Consider the following 21404-nt stretch of genomic DNA (forward strand, 5'->3'; position numbering starts at 1 on the left):
CCCCCCCCCCCCGATTGGCCTGCCAGGGGTGAGGAGAAAGAGGGGCTCCATCTTTCTCTCCCTGTGCGTCTCCCCAGCATGCAACCACTCCAGATGTCTCCCTTGCCCAGTGACCCTGCGCCCAGCCCAGGGCTGCAGCACTCTCCCTGCCCCCACATTACCTGTGGGGAGGTGGAGGGGAAGGGGCTCTCTGTCCTTCTCTTCCTGTGCTTCCGGTCATGTTTGGCTGATCTCCTTGGCAGCCAGGCGGGTAGCGGGATGGAGCCACTTTCACCTGAGAGAGCCTGGCTGGGAGGTGGTGCCTGCCCGCTCTCTGCCTGGGCTTGTTTGCTGGGAACAGGTGGTGGTGGGGGAAGCGTGTGACATGCTATGTGGCATTGAACTAGCATGCTAAAAATAGCAGCATAGCCGGAGGTAGCTTGTGTGGTGGATCAGGAGAGTATGAATTCAGAGTATATAGGGGGGTTTGTACACAGGTGGCTTGCCCAAGCTATGCCCAGCTACACTGCTGTTTTTAGTGGGCTAGCTCAAGCAGAGTAAGTAGTTCTGTCTGCCTGAGCTGCAGTGTAGCTAAACCCATATAAGTGCATTCTTAAGTAGTCTTAACATGAGGCATTAATCCTTAGTTCTTTCTCAAAGTAGGTGCCTTTAGGTGAGACGTTTCACGTAGGGTTGAGGTTTCTCTTCCTATTTAAAAAGTTATAAGGAGTATGCAGTGAGTCTAGCTGAAATTTTTCCTTGGTAGTTCAACATTCAGTCTTTGAGAGAGAGCAACAATATTGTCTATCTGCATTTTAACCATTAGTCGTCAGAACTAGAAATTTATGTACCAACAGATGCAGACAGAGAAAATTTATGTGCATGATCGTAAGCTGGGATGGACTCTTCCCCCACCGAATCTTCTCCATTAGGAGCAATACTTTCCTGTCATATTTTATCCTACAATAGATAAGGGGTTTCTGCGCAGTTGCTGACTGAAATCTTCTCGGTTGGTGGCTGCTTGTCCACATCCGATAAGTCTGCTGACATCCATCCCAATTTAAGCATTTTTTAAAAAAAGTCTCTATCGAATCATTGTCACTGGACAAGGAAGTCCAGCCCGCCTGTGCCCTAGCAGTTGATATCTGGGCCTCTCAGGGTCTCCTAACATATGTCGTAATAACCGTGGATATAGAAACAATAGTCATTCAGGAAGTATCACGTACTTTTTGGCATTCTGATTGTCAGCTCCTGCCAAGAGTGCTGTCCCCATCACTTAGACTTCTCCTCAAGCATTTGACTTGATACTGCATGGCATCTTGATTAATAAACTAGAATAATTCAAGATCAACATGGCGCACATTAAATGGATTTAAAACTGGTTAAATGATAGATCTTAAGATGTAAGTACAAGTGGGGAAGTCATCTAGCAGCTGTATTTCTAGTTGGGACCTGCAAGGATGAGTTCTTGGCTTGCTCCAAAACATCTGTTAGTCTATAAGGTGCCACAGGACTCTGCTGCGTCTTGGCTTTTGCTATTTAATGTTTTTATTAGTGACTTGGAAAAAACTGACACATTTTGCAGATGACACAAAGATTGTTTGCATCCATCTTATCAAGTTATCCATTGTGCAGATGGCCATATATAAGGGTCATACATTTAGAAACAAATAATGTAGGCCATACTGACAGATGGGAGACTTTATCCTTTGAAGCAGTGACTCTGAAAAAAGACTTGGGGATCCTGATCGATAATCAGCTGAACTTGAGCTCCTGAGTGCAACTCTGTGATTAAATGATGGGCAATGTGATCCTTGGATGTATAAGATGGGGAATATTGAGTAATAATAGGTTATATTACCTGTAATTGCCACTGGTACAGCTGCTGTTGGAATACTGTGTACCTTCTCTTCAAGAAGGATGTTGATTAAAATGGTGAGGGTTCTGAAAAGAACTGAGAGAATGATTAAAAGATTGGTAACATGCCTTGTGGGGAAAGACTTAAGGAGCTCAATGTATTTAGCTTATCAAAGAGAAGGTTAAGAGTGACTTTGTCTGTAAATGCCTACATGTGGAACAGTAATTTGATGATAAGAGTTCTGCTGTTCAGTCTCTGAGAAAGATGATGTAAGAACCAGTGGCTGGAAGTTGAAACTAGACTAATTCAGACTGTATATAAGGCACAAATTTTGATGGACCAACTAGAAGAGTTGCTGGATTAAGTGAGTAATACTTTCGGGTGTTAGACAAAAGGAAGTTTTGCTTCCAAGAAAAGGTAACCTGGATTGCTTGCTGATCAGCCCTAATACAACCATCATCACCTATTAGCTGCCTCTTCTTTTGGGCAGCAGCAGCATCAGTGCTTCTAATTTTAGGAGCAGCTAGTGTGGAAAAATAAGAGGAAGAATTCTTTACAAGATGTTTCCTCAGCATAGATTTATTTCTGTCTATGGAAAATGTTCATTTCCTTTCCTGTTGTTTGTTTTTTTTCCAAATAGTGTTACAGGATTCATTGTCTGTGGTAATGCGAGAGTGTGTTTAGCAACTTTCTAAATCCATTTAGAATATTTGGAAACCTAGGTCTGTCGTTTGGTGGCACAGTTGCACTGCTGTATGTACATAGGTTTAGGAGACCACCCACTTCTGTTTGTTCTCTTACCTTCCCTATAGCAGCTGTTTCAGATTTGGATGAAGGAATTTGCTATTCTTTGTGCAAGAATGAATGCAGCAGTGAGTAATTTGTTTGGAAGCTGAAGTAATCATCCTGTATATGTTATAATGAAATGGTGTGTATGGAGGGAGACTGAAGACATTGATGTTAGTTCATGGATAATAAGCGCTTGTGTCTAGATAACTGATAGAATATTGGTGCCATAGCATATCCCTCTTCCCACTTCCATGTTCAATATTTATTACCATTAAAGAGTTGCTAATTGCTTGATGGTTCTGGTTATCTTTTTATATTAACCCAAAAATGCAGTTTATCATGCATTCATTTCTCTGTTTTTCTCCAGCTATGTTCTTCCTTAAGCAAGAATAAAATTCTTGATTTACTGCTGAAATTCCTGTGGGCCATCACAAGATGAGCACGTAGAGACTTGTATTATATCCAGATTAGGATACAGTGATGCACTGGCTTCCTTTACAAATAAAGCTTCAAATATTGCATTCCAAGGAGAGCAAATGTATTGCTTAAGAGACCAAGAAACTTCTTGATTTGGTATTTTAGAGGGTAAAAGGCTTTATAATCAACTTTTTCATGTTGGTTTTTCGTTTTTTTTTCCTCTCTGAGCACTGGTCCAGAACCATACTTAACCATGTCTTGATGGAGGATGCATTCTTACTGGTCTGTAGATAGTTTATATAATTGCTTGTAATTGATGTCAGTAGTTCCTGCAAAAGAAGTAATTTACCTGTGACAATTAAAATGATGATTCCAGTTACTCTGTGAATAAAGCTACATCTACTGGAAATCATTTTTGCTTATATTTGAGATTTTTAAAGGAGAAATTCAAGAAGCATTACTTAATCATCAAATGTTTTGTCGTATTTAAAAAAAAAAAAACACAAAAAAACCCCAAATGACCCTTTACTCTGTATTTTATTGATCATTTGAAGCTTTACATTTCTGACTTGCCCTCTCTTACTGTGTAACTGAGGAAACCTAATTTAGTAATATAATATCACTAGTACATGAATAAATAATCTTAGTTCCTGCTGCTGAATCAGTTTTTTTATCTTTCTCCTCCCGATGACTTATGTTGGAAGAGTAAGAGGGAACGTAATATCATGTGGAAAAGGAAGGTCCTTCCACGAGTTTCCAAACATCAGTGATATAACAGAGCCTGTCCAGAAGTATGCTCTGATTTTTCAAATAGCGCTCTTATTTGTTTTTAAAAAAATACTATTAAAAATATCTTATTAGTAAAAACCAAAATACAGAGTTAAAGCTTACCCATCACTAGGGCCCTACCAAATCCACAGCCATGAAAAACGCCTCACGGACCGTGAAATCTGTATAGTATAGAGTAAAAGCATACAAAAGACCAGATTTCACGAGGGAGACCAGTGTTTTTCAAATTAGGGGTCCTGCCCAAAAGACAGATACGGAGGGGGTCATAAGGTTATATTAGGGGGGTTGTGGTATCGCCGCACTTACTTCTGCGCTGCCTTCAGAGCTCAGCATCAGGAGAACAACAGTTGGCTGGGCACCGAGCTCTGCAGGCAGTGCAGAAGTAAGGGTGGCAATACCATACCATGCTATCGTTACATCACTGTTGCTGCTGGCAGGGCTCTGCCTTCAGAGCTGGGAAGATGGAGAATGGCAGCTGCTGGTCTGGAGCCCCAGCTCTGAAGGCAGTGCCACCACCAGCAGCAGCGCAGAAGTAAGAGTAGCAGCACAACTCCCCCTCACCCCCCAACTTTTTTTGAGTCAGGACCCCTACAGTTACAACACCATGAAATTTCAGATTTAAATAGTTGAAATCATGAAATTTACTAATTTTAAAATCCTATGCCCATGAAATTAACCAAATAGTGAATTTGGTAGGGCCCTGCCCACCACATACTAGCCTCAAATAAGCTTACTATACAGAATAAAAAATACCTATGCTGCCACAGTCCAGCAATTTAAAGGACTAACGCTTGTAGCCTGTATCTAATTGCGACATTGTCAAACAGTTTTTTTATATTGCTGTAGCACCCAAAATGTGCAATATTCTTGCCTCAGATATTGCTTTATTGACATCTTAATATTGTAACTTATTATTTGGGCTGGTCAGATAGGAAAATATTTGAATATATTCATTGAATATCACTGGTATTGAATAATATATTTGTCAAATAGTATTTGACTAGCTGCAAAGCATATCAAAAAGTATTTGTCAAATTATCCTATGAATATAGGTGAAATTAGTCTAAAATACTGACTGAATAATATTCTGCAGGCCCTACTTACTTCATCATCTCTTCTTATGCCACCTTTCTCTTTCTGATTTCATTTAATGTTTTTCTTTCATATAATAGCTTATGGTCCTTTTTTTCCAGAATTGTCTGTTTTCTTTTTTCTTCTATCTGTTTCCCTGTGTTAGCCACCTAATCTCAAGATTTTTGTCATCTTTCTTCTCGCTACTTCCAACCCGTCCTCCCCCCCCCCCCCCAAAAAAAATTCCATACGCAACCCATCACTTTTTCTCTTGCTCTCTTGTCTGCCTTGCATGCAAGGCTTGGAAAGTTACTTGATACCTAACATCTAGAGAGTTTAAACTTATTAGCTTATGATTGATTTTAAAGACTGGGGCAGGTAATGAATAGGCATTATACAAGGGCATTGCCCTGGGAAGAAAGCCAGCTTTTCCCTGCCCCACATAAGCTTACTACCGCAACTTTGCTTCGATCTCTAAATTTATCATACACCTATTATGTGGAGCTGGATATGGACAAATTGAGTACTCACTCTGTAGAGTAAATATAAAATTAGAGAATTAAAGTTAGCTTAAGTTTGGTTAAGGAAATGTTTTGAAAAGAGAGGCCCTAACTAGCAAGTAAAAGAAAGGCCTTGAAAGTAACGACTTGTAAGGCCAGAAGGAAAGAAGTAGGGTGGATGTCTGGTTCAAAGAATAACTAATGAAATAGAAGGAAGTTTCTAAAAAGAAACCAATAGGGGTAGCTGCAGAGAGTTTTCATTATGGCTCATTTTAAGACAGATTCTCTTTGTCAATCTGCCTCTTCCCACCCCCACATACCAATATTATCTCAAAAATTAGGGCCTATGTAAACCAAGGTGCAGAGGAGAAACTATTGGTCAGTGTGGCGGTCCTGGCACTGCAGCGCCCCTTTGTGGTGTTGGCGCCTCGCCACTCTCAAGTTCCCACACCCATCTCTCTGTGGGCGGCCAATCACGGCCTAGTGGTCTCCTTCCACAGCCTCAGAAACCACCCTGACATTATCATCAAAGAGGCTGATAAAGGAGATGCTGTTGTCATCATGAACAGGTCTGACTACCAAAAGGAGGCTGCCAGACAACTCTGCAATACCAAATTCTACAGGCCGACTTCGCTCGAGATTCCCCCATGCGGCATGCAGCTAAGGAGCATACTATGCGAGCCATCGTACTCGAAGTGATCAGCTCCACGACACTCGGCAGATACAAATCAACATACCCCTCTAGCGCGCGCCACGACCATGGATTGAGTTCGTGATCTACACCCAAATCGCATCTCTGAAATCCTGGAAGACCTCATTCTTTACACTTTCAGACTTGCACGAGGCACTGCCTCACTGAGAGAGTCTGGATTGGTGCGAGCGGCTCTACTTCAGACCCTAGTGCAAACCCGTATAGCGTCGCAGCTGATTCCCTCCGTCCGCACCTACTGATCTTCCTGAGGGATAACTACAGATGCTAGTTGTGACTGCGGTTGCCAGAAAACACCATCCTAGCCACATGGTTGCTCCTCGATGTAGAGCGCCCTCTACGAGGAAATCACCCCACCAGCAGAGGAATGCAGGCTGTAAGGAACCGTATCCCCTGAATCACAATGCACAGCACACTGGTTTGCTGAGCCTGTGCCTTTATGCTCACACCACAACATTTCAATTTGATGACATATTACTCGGCAGAATCAGTGGCACACGCTGCTATGGACCGCGGTCTGCCGCATTCCCTCGGTCCCACCAATCAACTGCCAACAATTTTCTTCCTCAGCTCTCGTCGCGCTTGTCACGCCCCTTCTCTAGCGGTCATCGCTAGACTAGTTGAGTGACATTGCGAGTGTGGCATCGGATCTATTGGGAAGGAGAGCTCTCTGGAAAACCACTTCTACCGATCAATTTCAGACAGCTTTCCACCCCAACCATCAACCTAGCGTGACCACTCTACACAGGAGGTCCACTTCCTAGACACCACGGTACATAATAAGTGATGGTCAGTGTACAGGTGCTCTACCTTTCTCCGGCCCTATAACTGAAAACCTGCCGGACTGCTATGCCTACCTTCATGCCTCAGCTTCCATCCCGGGCACACGTACACGATCGCATTGTCTCACCAATCACTTGAGGGTGAAAGCGCATCTTCCTTCCAACCCCTCAGTACCAGGAACCAATAACCGTCCAAATCTTCACCAACATGCTCCAACTAACCGATAATCTGCGCACGGTAGAATAAGAAACAGATCAAACAGAGTCCGCATGTACCCAGACCTCCTTACGCAAGACAACCCAAGAAAGAAACCTAACAGCACTCCCACTGGCCATCACATTACCAGATCCCCAGCTAAAAGCCCTCCAATACGCATCGTTGGAGGATCCACAACCCATCCTAGAAAGTGATCATCCTCATTTCAACAGACTTGGGTGGCAGTCCAGTCGGCTCGCCACAGACAGCCTGCACCTGAAGCAATTCTCACCAATAACTGCACACTGCACGACCAAAGGTAAGCTGTAACTCAGAACCAATCCATGCAACAAACCTTGAATGCCCATAACCTGCCCGACATATCTACACCAAGCGACACCATACAGACCTTAACCAAATAGCCACAACATCCTATCACCGGTTTCATTTCACCTGCACTATCTAACCAATATATATATTGCTTAAGGCAGTGTCATACCTCTGCTAGTACATTGTGTGCTTAAACTAGGACATGTCTTAACGGAACCAGGCATTAAATGGACCAGAATCGAGAGAGTTAAGGAATGGCAAAGTACGAAAAACTTGTACGGATTACACATCTCTCAATCTCGCCGGCACACTTATCTTAATAGCACATTATTTTAAAGGTACTCTATCCTGCACAAAAAAAATTCAGGACCTAGACTTCAAAAGAGGAACCGCTGAGTGGTTCAGTGCGATCTCCTGCAAAATTTGACAACCATCCATGTTCAGGATTAAACAGATTTTGTTATCTAAAGGACTGGAATGGGTGTTCTAGTCCATCTGCTGCAAAAGCAGTTCTCCTCCTCTTGGTTCACGATCTCAACTAGCTAGTAAGAGGGTCTGCATCCTCCCTTAATTGAACAACCTCCTGTTATCTCTAGCCTGCTCTTGCTTGCATTATATATAGGCCTGCCCTGGAAATTTCCACTGCATGCATCCGACGAAGTGGGTATTCACCCATGAAAGCTCATGCTCCAGTACGTCTGTTAGTCTATAAGGTGCCACAGGACTCTTTGCTGCTTCCATACAATCGCCCCTGGCTGGCGAGGTAGTGCGGCCCGTGGGCCAGAATCCGTGTACCTTGCCCCAGGTACCCAGATGGTGTGACCCAATGGCCAGAGTCCACATACATCGCTGCCTGCGTGGGAGTAGTGCGGCCTAATGGCCGGAGTCTATAGAATCCCCCTCGCAAGTGGGGCAGGGTGGCCTAGCGGCCGGAGTCTATACAATCCCCCTTGCAAGCAGGGTCGTGCAGCCAAGCGGCCAGAGTCTGTACAGTCCCCCTTGTAAGCAGAGTAGTGTGGCCTAGCGGCTAGAGTCTATACAATCCCCCTCGCAAGCGGGATAGCGTGGCCTAGCGTTTGGAGTCCCTGCGATCCCCTTCGCAGGCAGGGTAGTGTGGCCTCGTGGCCAGAGTCTATACATTTCCACCTTGCCAGTGGGGTATTGCGGCCTAGCAGCTGGAGTCCATATAATCCCTTCACAGTTCGGGGGTGAGATGGTCGGGGGACCTGAGCCCACCCTCTCCACTGGGTCCCAACCCAGGGCCCTGGTAGTGGCAAGCTCTCCTTGCCACCCACTCGGCAGGGATCCGCCCGCAACTTCCTACCATAAACGCCAGGTTCTCTGCTGCGGGAGGTCCTCCGATGTGTCCTCCTACTGTGACATTCTCCGTTGGGGTATCAGGGAGTGTCCCGGCTTGGCTGGCTTCCAGATCCTGTCACGCAGGCTCCCCCTCCTCAGGAGCTAGCAGCGTGCCTCCTTCTCTGGCAGTCAGACTGAGCTGTTCTGCAGGCTTTTATACCTGTTCTCTAGTTGGAGCATGCCTAGCAGAGCTTCCGGGGCATGGCTTCCTCTGCCAGGAAAGAAGGGTTAACCCCTGCGGTACCAGTGTGGGGCCACTCTGCCCCATCATAGTCAGCAAGAAGGAGGGGAAAAGATAAGGAGAAATGGCCTTGGGGAGAAAGAAGATTATAAATCTTACCTCGATTTGAGACTGGAAATGAGTATGAAGTGTTTCAAATTGGTTTTTAGCTGAAATCAGTAATTGGCAGTGACATCACTTGTTTGTTAAATGGTATGAAAACATAGACTCTTAAAGGAGTTGTTGCTAATATATGCCTGACCATGTTGGAGCCGACTAATATGGGTCTAAGCACCTTGAGGCTTAGCCCATTTGTAAATATCTTGATTAAATGCTTAAATGTTTTGTTACTGTTTTGGATATAGTAAATTGCTTATTATTTAGGCTTTTTAGGCATGTTTAGAGCAATTGTATAAATACCATTTTGCCTTTGAATGTAATAAAGGAATTTATGGTTCGATTAGTGTTGTAATACCCTGCATAAATAATAATTCCAAGACAACCCCTTTAATCCCCCCCGCCCAGTTGCTAGAAGGAAGAAAAAAGGTTAAATTTATTCTTACTCACCTCTCACTGTAATGCCTACAGGCAGAAAGGGAAGTGCATATGTATGAAGGGAGGAGTGGGTATATCTGCTGCTCTACCTGTCTTCCTTCATTCAGGTTGCAGAATTTTGTGGTGTCACTATTCCTTCCATATTTTTGAATCCTCCTCCTCCTCCAGTAAATAACTCCAAAATCAGCTTTCTCAAGCAGCACCCTGAAATTTACCAGATTTGTGTCTATTTCACTGCTAACCATAGGGTTTTGAATGTCAGTCCTGAAAACTGACAAGACAGTAGTCAGTTTTCATTCTTCTACAGCTTGACAAAACTCTGAGAAGCAGCAGGGATGTCTTAATGTCTGTCAGTGGACTTAAGAAGCCTTCATTTATTATTTGATTATACTGAGTTCATATTCATGTTACCTTTGCAACCAGAAGATCTAGAAACAGTGAGAATAGATATTTATATATAATATATATTTGTAATATGTGATAGCTCAGTTCTAAAGAAGCTAATATCAGTTACTTGCTTCAGGAAAGCAATTTTTTCAAGCTCTGTATATGCAGCTAGAAGTTTCCATTAATCAAGTTTCTAAAAATGTCACAATACTTAAATCCTTCAGTTCACCTTTTCATGCATTTTAAACCATTGCAAATCTTCACAGATAATCCCAGTTGCAGTTTGAATTTATGAAACATATCTATTTTTAATCTGAGACTTTATATTCTGCTTTCTCTCTCCTACAGGAAAGAACTTGAAAGCTTCAAAGGTAACTTCTCTTTTTAGTTCTACGCCTTAGAATTGCTGTAGTTTTCTCAATATTTATTGTTTTAAATGTGAAAATGGTAAAAGGATTTTATTTTGCATTGGCTGACATTCATTTTATGTCACAAACACAGTGTTTTGTTACTCTGTCACTATCTGTTTCTGCTGCTGACATCTTTAGGATAATAGTAAATGCTATAGAAACTCAGATGGGACTTTCTTCTATGGGTATTGTGAGAGAAATACTAAATTTCAAAGATCCCATACCTAGTTTCTCTCTCTCCTGAAGGGTTATCTAGAAGTGAAAGACATCAGGTCATACATAGGGTAGTTACTATGTCTTTTTCAACTTGAATTGGTTTTTGACGCTATCTGGAAACAGCTATGCAGAAGTCTGATAATTTTCACTGTATTACACTATATCAGAGAGAAAAATATATGGTTTTTTTTTTTGACAGCTTATTTTTTCTCCCTTACTCTCCAGTTGGGTTTGTTTTAAAGCAAGAATGTACTATATGTCAGTCCAACATAATACAAAGGGGTTGGGAACTTTACATAATATGACAGTGTTTTGCCACTATAGTGCGTTGGCAGAGGATTTTGGTGTTTATGGTTTTAATAAACCTTGCATTTAAATTTATAATTTGCTACTTAAGATTTTGAAATGTGTGATCAGTTTAAAAGTTAGCTGTACCCTTTTGATCTAGGTAAAACACAAGTGTGAGCTGATATTTTCCATCTCATGTATATTTTAAAGATTAGTGAAGTTTGATTCACGCATGTTAACTTGTGCAATTTAAAATGTGGCTGAAAATTTCTACAGAACACTGTCTTTGCCTGTTTGGTTCATTAATGTATTTTATTATGATTATAATGCTAAAAAAAGAAAAACAATCAAGTTAACATTACCAGACAACAAGTGACACAGATTATGTAAAGAGTCACCTTTGTCTGCAGCTTTGTACTGCAGTTCTTTTCATTGGTTTGACAGCCTTAAGCACAGACTCACTCAGTAGATAGTCAGACAACACAAAGATGATTATGTTCCAAGGCAGTGCAGTTAGTTTTATGATAAGTTTTCCTTCATAGGCTGAAAAACACAATCCTCCTTATTTGTATTGATACCTTAGTGACTTCTGGAGTCAGTTTGTGAACATCAACAGACGCCTGTTAGCTGCTTGCATAGCTTGGCCGTGTGGTCTGTGGAGGTCTCTGGTGCTTTCAGGTGCATAGAGTGCAAATGATTTAACTGACTGAATTGTGAGACATTCATATTTACACTTGCATTTATTACATTACTCTTCAGACTAGTTTGCCATATGGACCTAATGAAAAGGCAGATGCAGACACAACAAATGCACTTTGAATATTTTTTCATTTTGATACAAAGAGGCATGATTCTTAAATATTTTTCTTAATGTTTACTGTAGATAATGAAAAACAGTTTTTTACTTGAATAGCTAGTACAGCTAGATTAATTTTGATTAGGTAATTGAAATAGCAAAAAGTGTCCTATCCCGGTTTCTGTGAACCCTCATTCAGGCTATTGAAAACAGGCAAGATTAGCTGCTGTTATGTCTTCAACAGCTGTAAATGCCTTCTGGCAAACTTTATGTAATCTTGCTGTCTATATCAGTATATGTATTATTCCCTCATTTTATTTTTAGGCATACAAGCAGTACCAGTGATACTGTACTTTGTATCCTTTTGTGTAATGATTTTCATGAGTATATAGTTTGTTCCAGGCAAGGAGTAAGAACTTATTTTCAAACCAACTGTAACATGTTCCTATAAAACAGAATACCATGGAGGAAAGAATACTGAATTCCAGAAGGTTCTAAGCTTTTTTTCCAATTACTTACTGTGCAGCCCTGGACACATCATTTTACCTTTTTGCTTTCCTGTCTGTAAAATAGAGTTACTTTGACGATCAGTTTGTAAAACAAACTTTATATTTTGAAAGTGGTGGTATTTAAATGTTGTTATAAATTATATTTTTCAGCAATAAAATAAACCCTGAACTAACTAAAATATAACCAGGGGTGAAACATTTTCCTTCGAATATGTGTCAGTGTTGATACCATTGTAGGTGGATGTGTGCCTACTGTGAAAAATTGGATTTGTTTTGGGTACGTGTCTGTTGGACTGTGCATGTGCTCTGTATCTTCTTGCGCCCTCTTATGTGAGGGCATAAAGGATGGAATGGCCATGGCCTTCTCTCAGTTTCCTCTTATTGAATTGAGATGCTACCTGGCAAATGTTCGACCGCTATTTTTCTTGAGCTTCAAACTCACCTTCCACACTAGTGGTTTGTTTGTTTGTTTGTTTGTTTGTTTTTTTTAAGAAATCTTTCTTCACTGACTTATTTGTGCCAATTTTTTAATTTGGGCATTCAAAAAAAAGGGTTGGAGGGGCAAGAGACTACAGGTAAGACTCCCTTCCACCTTCTTCCCCCTTGCCTTCCAGGTTTAAGGCTTGCCTCACATGCAGCATGCTCATCCCCCTGGTCAAGGGGCATAGTTGATGCCTTTTCGGTCTAGGGAAAGTCATTTTCATGATAATTCTGAGATGTGTAAACCTACTCATCAAAAACTCCCAGGGCAAGGGACATGCAGATCAAACTACACCTGCTCGAGAAATCAGTGCGCATCATTTCAGACTTGGAAGAGACATCAACATCAACCTCCAAGGACTCCCAGGCATCTTCCTTAGCAAGTGTTCCTTTAGGCAGATACCACTGGAGTCTAATGAGAGGGAAGTCTGGGAAGAAAACCCCATCAAAATAAAGGGATACTTTGAGGAAACCAAGGGAGGCACAATGTACCTCCCGTTCGAGGAGTTGGAGCTGTTTAACTCAAGGGCTGGTGAAGCACTCCATTCCATAAAGGACTTGGGGGGCCATCGTGAGATCCCTAGGGATCTATACATTGTCCTCCTACAAGAATATAAATATAAATATCAGCCCCAGCAGAGCTAATAGGTACATCATTACTCTCAGGGCACACAACCAGATTACCAACAGTGAGAACAGGAGATATCCTTCATCCACCACCTCTGTCACAAACACTGCCCGATCAGCCAGACAGCAGATTTGACAGGAATGGTGGGAGCCACATCAGAGCCTTTCAGGAGCCAGCAGCTACCACTGGAAGCCACCTTGTCCTGTTCCATTGGATGTGTGCTGATGTCACCTTGGACAAATGGACGTTCGATTTATTCGCCTATCATTATCTCTTCCTTGTCCCTGTTCAGGAACTCTTCTCACACAAAGCCTGTTACAAAAAGAAGTGGCTTCATTGTTTCATCTAAGAGTTGTAAAGGGTTCCACAAGAATACAGGTGAAGAGATTTCTACTCATGGTACTTCCTTATCCCAAAGAAAAAAGGGGGTCTTCTTCCTATCCTAGACCAGAGGAGACTAAACAAATATGTGCACCACTTCAGGTTTGGATGGCAGCACTTTGTCTCCATTATTCCATCTCTTCAGGCTCAAGACAGGTTTGTAGCTCTTGACTTGCAGGATTCATATTTTCATATAGTGGTCCACATAGCCCGTGGGAAGTATTTGCAATTTGTGGTGGGATCCAATCACTTTCCGTACAAGTTATTGCTATTTGGATTCTCACTGGCACTGAGGTCTCCAAGAAATGCCACACAGGGATAGTAGCGCACCTGAGGAGACAAAGCATTCACATCTACCTCTACTTGAGTGACTGGCTGATCAGGGGCAGGTCACAATGGAGATGTCAGTGAGCTAGGACAGCACTATGTTCCTATTTACCTGACTAGGCCTCTCAGTGAACTATAAAAAAATGTACTGACCCCATTTCAGATGATGAAGTTCAGAAGAAATCTGGATTGACTCCAGATCAAAAAGAACATCTCCCTAACAGATTCCAGGTACAAGGACTCTTACTTCTGTTTACATCAGAGGTACCTATAATGGTATGAACATACTTTACAGTCTAGCGTGACCTAAAGTGTTGACATATACGTACATGATGTCACTTGCTAGAGTTTAACTGTGGCCCCTTCAGCTCTGGCTCAGAATCAATTCTCTGGTAAACACAGTAGACAGAAGGTTCTAGTACCAAGTAACATCACTGCTGAACTGATTTGGTGGTTAGAACCCCCAGACATGCATAAAGGAATTCCCTTATTTCACTTCCCTTCCTGACAAAGACAGTAATCATAGATTTGTCAGGGACAAGTTGTGGAGGTCACATGAACTATCTTCAGATCCAAGGAACCTGGTCTTCAAGCTATGTGAAGCTACACATTTATCCAAGAGCTTGTAGCCATCAGGGTTACCAGTATGTTGTTCCTATCTGTTCTCCAAAACTTGATAATATAGATGTTCCTGGGCTACACGACAGTCATGCACTACATAAGAAAGGGGGTGTCTGTTCCTTGCCCCTCTGCCTGGGAGCCATTATGGAATTTGGTGCCATCAGAATGGGGTGACATCGACGGCCCTTCACTTCACTGGAATAAGCAACAATTTAGCAGATTTCCTGAGCAGACAGTCAATGACCCCCAATCACGAATGGTCCTTGCAGTCACATTCCGTCACTGTGAATCCCCCTCAGTAGACTTGTTTGGCACTGAGGACAATCCAAAAATGTCAGAACTTTTGTTCCAGAGGAGGTCTGAGTTTACCAGATGCTTTCTTCCTACAATGGAACAAAAGTTTGCTGTATGCCTTCCCGCCAATTTCCGTGTTTCACGGGATGATTTCCAAAATAAATAGAGACAAAGCCGTGGTCATTCTGGTGGCTTTGTAGTGGCAGAGATCACTGTGGCAGATGGATGTACTACAGAGGTCTGTTTAGCCCTCTATCCAGTTCCCAGTCTGGTTGGATGTGATCTCAGCATTACTACCAGATACTCTATCCAGATCCAAAGTCACTCCACCTTTTAGTGTAACTGTAGGGTGGCTAAGTGCAATGAACAAGAACTGCTCCCTGCAGCTCTAGAAAATACTGATACAAAGCAGGAAAATATCTAACAGAAGAATGCACTCTTCAGAGTGTAAGTGGCTTTCAATATGGGCAACCCACTAAGGCCATGGTCTAGTTCAAGCCTCGATATCAAAGATTCTGGACAAACTACAGCAATTCAAACAAGCCAGTTTTTTTGCTCAGTTCTATATTAAAATATATGTCTCTAGCAATTTCATCTAGTCACCTGCCTTTGTAGTCCTGCCCAGTCATTTCTCACTGCTTGGTATAGATGTTTCTTTAAAGGGCTCCTACATATTTACCCACAAGACTCTTCCTGCCCTGGGCCTCAATAGAGCCTTTTTGAGATTCATCAAGCCCCTCTTTCAGAATGCTCCTTGCACCACTTCGCTCTGAAGACAAACTTCCTAGAGCTTTTCTACACAGAAAATTTGTGCGTGACAAGCAAGGGTCTGACTCTACAGCACACTAGCTTGCGGTGCACAAACTGGCTATGTGGACATGCTGCTGCACACTAAAAGTTCTATAGTGCGAGTATGTCAAAGCGTCCTGTGGAACTTTTAGTGCATGTTAGTAGGGTCCACATAGCCAATTAGTGTATGGCAGGCTAGTGGCTGTAGATTCACACCCTGCTTGCCATGTTCTAACGGTGTTGACAAGCCACTAGTCATGGTCACTTCAGCCAGAAGAATCAGTGAGTGAGCTTCAGGTGCTTTTGGCCAAACCTCCATAATCAGCAATCCATAGGACCAAGGTGGTGCCAAGACCTCACCCAAAATTCATCCACAAAATGGTTCCCGTCTGAACCAAACCATCAGCCTACTTGTCTTCTTCCCAAAACCACATTTGGCATTGGGAGAAAATAAATTATACACACAATAGGTATATCCAGGACTCTGCTTTATTATATTGACAGGTCTCCTTTGGAGATGATCTCGATGCTGAGAAGACAATGCTGAATGTGCCCTTGTGCATTCCTAACAGGGCCTTGGACCAAGCTTTGTACATTGTTTTTGCACTAAAACCTCTGATAAGCTTTAGAGATACTACTTTGGGTGCTTACCATTGACTTTCAGCATCACTGCACCCTTTTATATTGATGGCCCCAGGTGCTTGACAATTGATTTGGTTGACTGGGCACTAATAGTCCTCTTCAATGTACAGGAATTGGAGGCAGCCCTCTAAGGGTTTTTTCTGGGTCATGGCAGTGAAGGAAAGAGGTATAAAATATCTCTCCATACTGTGCCCTTCATACAGACACTTTGTACAGTACGCTCCATTTATAAGAATCACTGATAAGAATCTACTGCATATAGTGATCAAAACCACTGGAACAAAATCATTCCTTTACTAACCTATGCTCCTCTTGTAAGAATCAGCTACTTAAAAGAATCAAATAATCTAGGACAAATGTGATTCTTATAAAAGGAGTGCACTGTATTTATTGGTTTTTTTTGGTGGTTGTTGTGTTTTTTAAGTGGGCAGTATAGCCACAATTTACAGGGGTTTAAAAGCTTTTTGACATTGTTTGCTATTTTCAGACCAAAATAATCTAGAAGACAAAATGTATCTGCAGTAGTGGGTTATGAAGAAAGAGAGGGACATCCCAACTGGTTGTCAATTGTCAGAACTCAATTGTAACTATGTGAGGTACAAGAAAGTTTGTTTCTTTGTTTATTGGGTGGGGTGGGAGGGTGTCAAATTATGATTTTTTTTTTTGATTTTTTTTTTAAGCTAGATAAACACAGACCAAAAACTGACAGAAGTTGATAAGGGGCACCACTAGTAAATCTGAGGATTTTGTTTTAGCAGTCAGAGAATTGAGGAGCATTTGAGAGCTGTACCTCTGTCTAGAGCATATTGTGTATGAGTGAAAGTGCATACCTACCCAAGTTGATACTGTTTTCTAAAGATTACAAGCTCATGGAGTTTCCAAGAGTGGGGAGATAATTGTTGAAAAAGAACACAGTAACTTAAAAGGTTTTTAAGCTCTGTATTTATGCTTTTTAGTAACATGTGGCTCTTGTTTTTGTGTGTGCTTCTGATACCTATAAATGAACACCATTTATATTTAAAAACAAGATTTAATTTTCCCCAGAAAATAAACGAGTAAAAGAGATGATGAAAATGCTCGACACAATTCATTGTAAATGCTGATGGCTTCTTGAAAGTTTGTATTAAAACTGGTGCCTAATTTTTCTACTGATACTCGAACTAACTTGCCACCAAAAGGTCACCAAGGTAATCAATGCACCATTTTAAATAGTCTGTCCAAAAAAATTATTTAAACATATTCTGACATAGTTATATAACATTATTTATTGCTTGCTTGTATAATGATGCCATGTGAAGAGAGAATGCATCGTGTGATGTCATGCAATGTAATGTCATCTCTGCCCACCCCCACAAGAAAAAAAACCTCTTGTGGGTTGGATCAGAACTGGCAGGAGTCTGGTTTGTAAGTTACATAAATTAATTCCAGCTTGGCATGTTGTAACTTTTTATTATCTTGCATACATTTATATACTGACTTTTTTCAGTGCATGTATATAGTTTCTGATTACAGTAATCAAAGAGTTCTCGTGGAAAGGAGAAGAGACACTTAAGTTTCGACTGGTCCTTAACTTTATATAGCTATATTCTTCATAATTGTTCATATCCTTATCTTCATTATTGCTCATTGTTAATTTAGAAAGGGTACTGGCCCACAGATAGGTGTTTCACTTTTTGTATAAAACAAGCAAAGAATCCTGTGGCACCTTATAGACTAATGGACGTTTTGGAGCATGAGCTTTTGTGGGTGAATACCCCTTCGTCGGATGCACATAGTGGCTACATCTGACAAAGTGGGTGTTCACCAACGAAAGCTCATGCTCTAAGATGTCTGTTAGTCTATAAGGTGCCATAGGATTCTTTGCTGCTTTTACAGATTCAGACTAACACGGCTACCCCTCTGATCCTTGTATAAAACACGTTAGTGGAATATTAATATTGTAAATACAAATTCAGATGGAATCTAGAAAAGTCAAGGTATTCATGAAAATCAGGGTTTCTTAGATATTTTATTAGAGGAAAGGAATACGACCATATTGCACATTTTCAAGGAGAAACAGTGCAGTTCTTGAAGCATTGTGTTAGTGCCTCTATGAATTGTACAGAATTGATCGTTTTTTACAAAAAGTAAACTTGTGCCTCTAGGAATTCAGGTAGGCTGTATTCAGAGGGTCAAAGCAGCCAAGCACAGGAAATACGAATTCAGCGTGCATGTAACTGCATGTTTAAGAAGAAAAAAATAGTAGTTACCTGTTGGCAAGACTAAAAGAACAGGAATCTAGTTCATGAAGCAACAGAGAACAATCCTCACTGCTGTCTCAAATCTATTTTTAAAACTGCACCCTTCCAGAGCTCTATGCAACTGCCATGGTTGTCTAGAAGTGAGTACTTGAAAGCAGTGAATCTCTACATGCTTATGCTCAGGAACCTATTTCTAAATGCCCTTTTGTTAAGTTCATTAAATAAGGAAGAATATAAACATCATGAAAATCCTAATCAGTAAACATTCTTATAGCCAAGATAGAGTTTAATCAGAAAAATAAATCCTTATTTTTTCATCAAAGTACTTAGCAACAGTTCATTAATCTATTATACAGATTTTCCGTAGTTTACCAGATGTCATAACAAAGGGACTTGAACTAAGTTTTGATCTTTTTTTTCAATATTGAAAAGTCAATTGAATCCACTAGCATTTCCAACGTATTTAAGGTATTACCTTCAAATAAATGAAGCAGGTGTACAGTAATACCATATAATTTGTCAGAAACTGTGATGGGGTGATTGTGTCTAGTGGTTGGAGCTGTGGCAGTTGGGCCTAGGAGTCAGAGCTGAATCAGGAGTCCAGAGCAGAATTGGAGCATGACTAAGAACAGGGAGGGAGCAAGAGCAAAGTTGGAGCTGGCTAAGGCTTGGGGAGTCTGTTGCCAGTGTCAGGCAGGAGAGAGTTCCAAGTCCTGGAATGACATTGAGCAGACTAAGTTGCTGTTCCTCCTGTAGTGCTTATATACCTGTCCTGAGAGTTACCAGATCAGTTCCTGGCTTGTGAATTGGCTGGACTCTATCATAGGAGTGACTCATCACCTTACATAATTGCCTTGTCAAATTTGAACCAACTGAAACACTGACTTTTTCCTTATCTTTATTCTTACTGGTATATAGTGTATATTCATTTGGCTGGAAGAGTGGCTTTTTCCCCTTATTTCTGGGGATTCCTATGTACTGTCCCTAAAACACATTCTAGCTTACCTCTTTCCACCCCCCCAGACCCTCTGTCACAGCAGCTCTGCTAGTCCCTAAAAGGGCTCAAGAAGATTCCAAGCATTAAGGTTAATAAATCTTTTACACCAGTTTATTCAAGTTAGCTATATATTTTTATATTTTGACTGGAATATGTTTGCAGCCATTTCTGAGCACGGAGGCATTGTTACTGATATTGACTTGCGGGAATGTGGGGAAAATAATCATTGCTCTAGAAAGCACAGATCCATTATAGTCATTGCCAATGGCTTTTTGCATCATTCAGCTGCACTGAAACCTGATATTCATTGAATTTCCTCTGGCAGTAGGAAATAATTAATAGATGGTGTTTGTTTGCTTTTAAAAGCTTTCATCAAAGCACCCAGGTGCCTACATTCATTAATATATAACTTCTGGTCTCTCAACCCTATGTCTCTGCTGTCAAGGATGTGTGTGGGTGTAAGGCATGCTGGTGAACTTAACAACTACAGTGATCCTTTCATAACTCAGGATCCTATTACTGGTAGATCTAATGGAACTTCTCAGATAGTAGCATACAATGTTTAATAAGACACATTGTTTACATCATAATCTGTCCCTTCTGCTTGTAAGTAAGAAACAAAAGGGTGACAGAAGAGTGCACATCACAAAGTGAAGTCAATAACACTCAAGAAAAGAAGGAAAATAAGAGGGAAAAGTCTAGCTGTTTTATATGGGCTAATTCTTAACAGTTCTGATTCATGAAGATCAAATGTTGCAAAAATTTGGTCATTGTATCACCTGGAAATTTCACATACATTTATAAAATGTTTTCTTCAGCCATTAAAGGCATAACTTTCAGAGGTGCTGAACATATGCCACTCCTAGTGATTATGAATTTCCCCTGTGAATGACAATGAATAGTCATTAGGCCTGGTGGCTAGAGTACTCAGCTAGGATTTAGGAGACCCAAATTCAAGTCCCTGACTCCAGTGACAATTTATTTATAAAAAATGGAACAGCTTCAGCAGGAGCTTATAAGACCCAGGCCAGATTATCCCATAGCCAGTGTCCAGGGCACACTCCTGCAACGTGGGAGATCCAACTTCACATCCATCCCTTTTCCACATTAGGTAGTGGGGGTATAAAACCTTGGTCTCAGATTTCAGGAGTTAAATGATATAAGGAGAGTGAATACCACTTCCCCCTTTAGCTGTTTTGTGAATGTAGTCCAAAAAATTGAATTGTTTTGGAAATGTTGAATCAAACTGTTCAGAATCAGTATTTGCTAAACATTTTGATTTTTCGGTTCAGCTGAAACTGTTGGTGAACTCAACAGAAATTCACTTTTGGTTCAGGTTGACCAAAACAGTATTTTTTTGGCTAATGTTTATTTAGGTCTATTCACTACACAGTATTGCACAAGGCCAAAATGACTGAGACCTCCCTCAAGGTTCCTGACTTTATCTTAATCAGATGAGTCACCTTCCTGTCTCCTTTCCCAAGCCTCTCACTACTCAGAGAGAAACTAGGCTTCATACCCTAGGTGCTTCTCATGCCATCTGAACAGAATGAAGCTGCTCAGGCATTCTCCTAGGCTGTTCCTAGAATTTGCCAACAGAATGAAGGGACAATTTACTTCCATTCAGAGACTGTCAAAATGAGGAAAAATCAGTGTCATACATACAAAATAAGAGACTGTCTAGGAAGGAGTACGGCAGAAAGGGATCTAGGGGTTATAGTGGACCACAAGCTAAATGAGTCAACAGTGTGATGCTGTTGCAAAAAAAAGCAAACATGATTCTGGGATGCATTAACAGGTGTGTTGTGAGCAAGACACAAGAAGTCATTCTTCCGCTCTACTCTG

The 21404-nt window shown here is 41.3% G+C and overlaps 1 protein-coding gene across 5 annotated transcripts in view; it reads left to right on the forward strand.

The window, feature by feature from the left end:
* Positions 1-21404, forward strand: part of DTNBP1 (dystrobrevin binding protein 1) — a 177735-nt gene that overhangs the window by 61705 nt on the left and 94626 nt on the right. For all 5 annotated transcript variants that reach the window (XR_004372590.2, XM_032772605.2, XM_032772603.2 and 2 more), the window contains exon 7: positions 10290-10312. Coding sequence is in view for 4 of the 5 variants with exons in the window: in XM_032772605.2 (XP_032628496.1) it covers positions 10290-10312 (23 nt within the window). In the remaining variant the exon portion in view is untranslated. The remainder of the gene's footprint in view (positions 1-10289; positions 10313-21404) is intronic.

Source organism: Chelonoidis abingdonii, chromosome 2 (genome assembly GCF_003597395.2).
Source record: "Chelonoidis abingdonii isolate Lonesome George chromosome 2, CheloAbing_2.0, whole genome shotgun sequence".
Taxonomy (NCBI): Eukaryota; Metazoa; Chordata; order Testudines; family Testudinidae; genus Chelonoidis; species Chelonoidis abingdonii.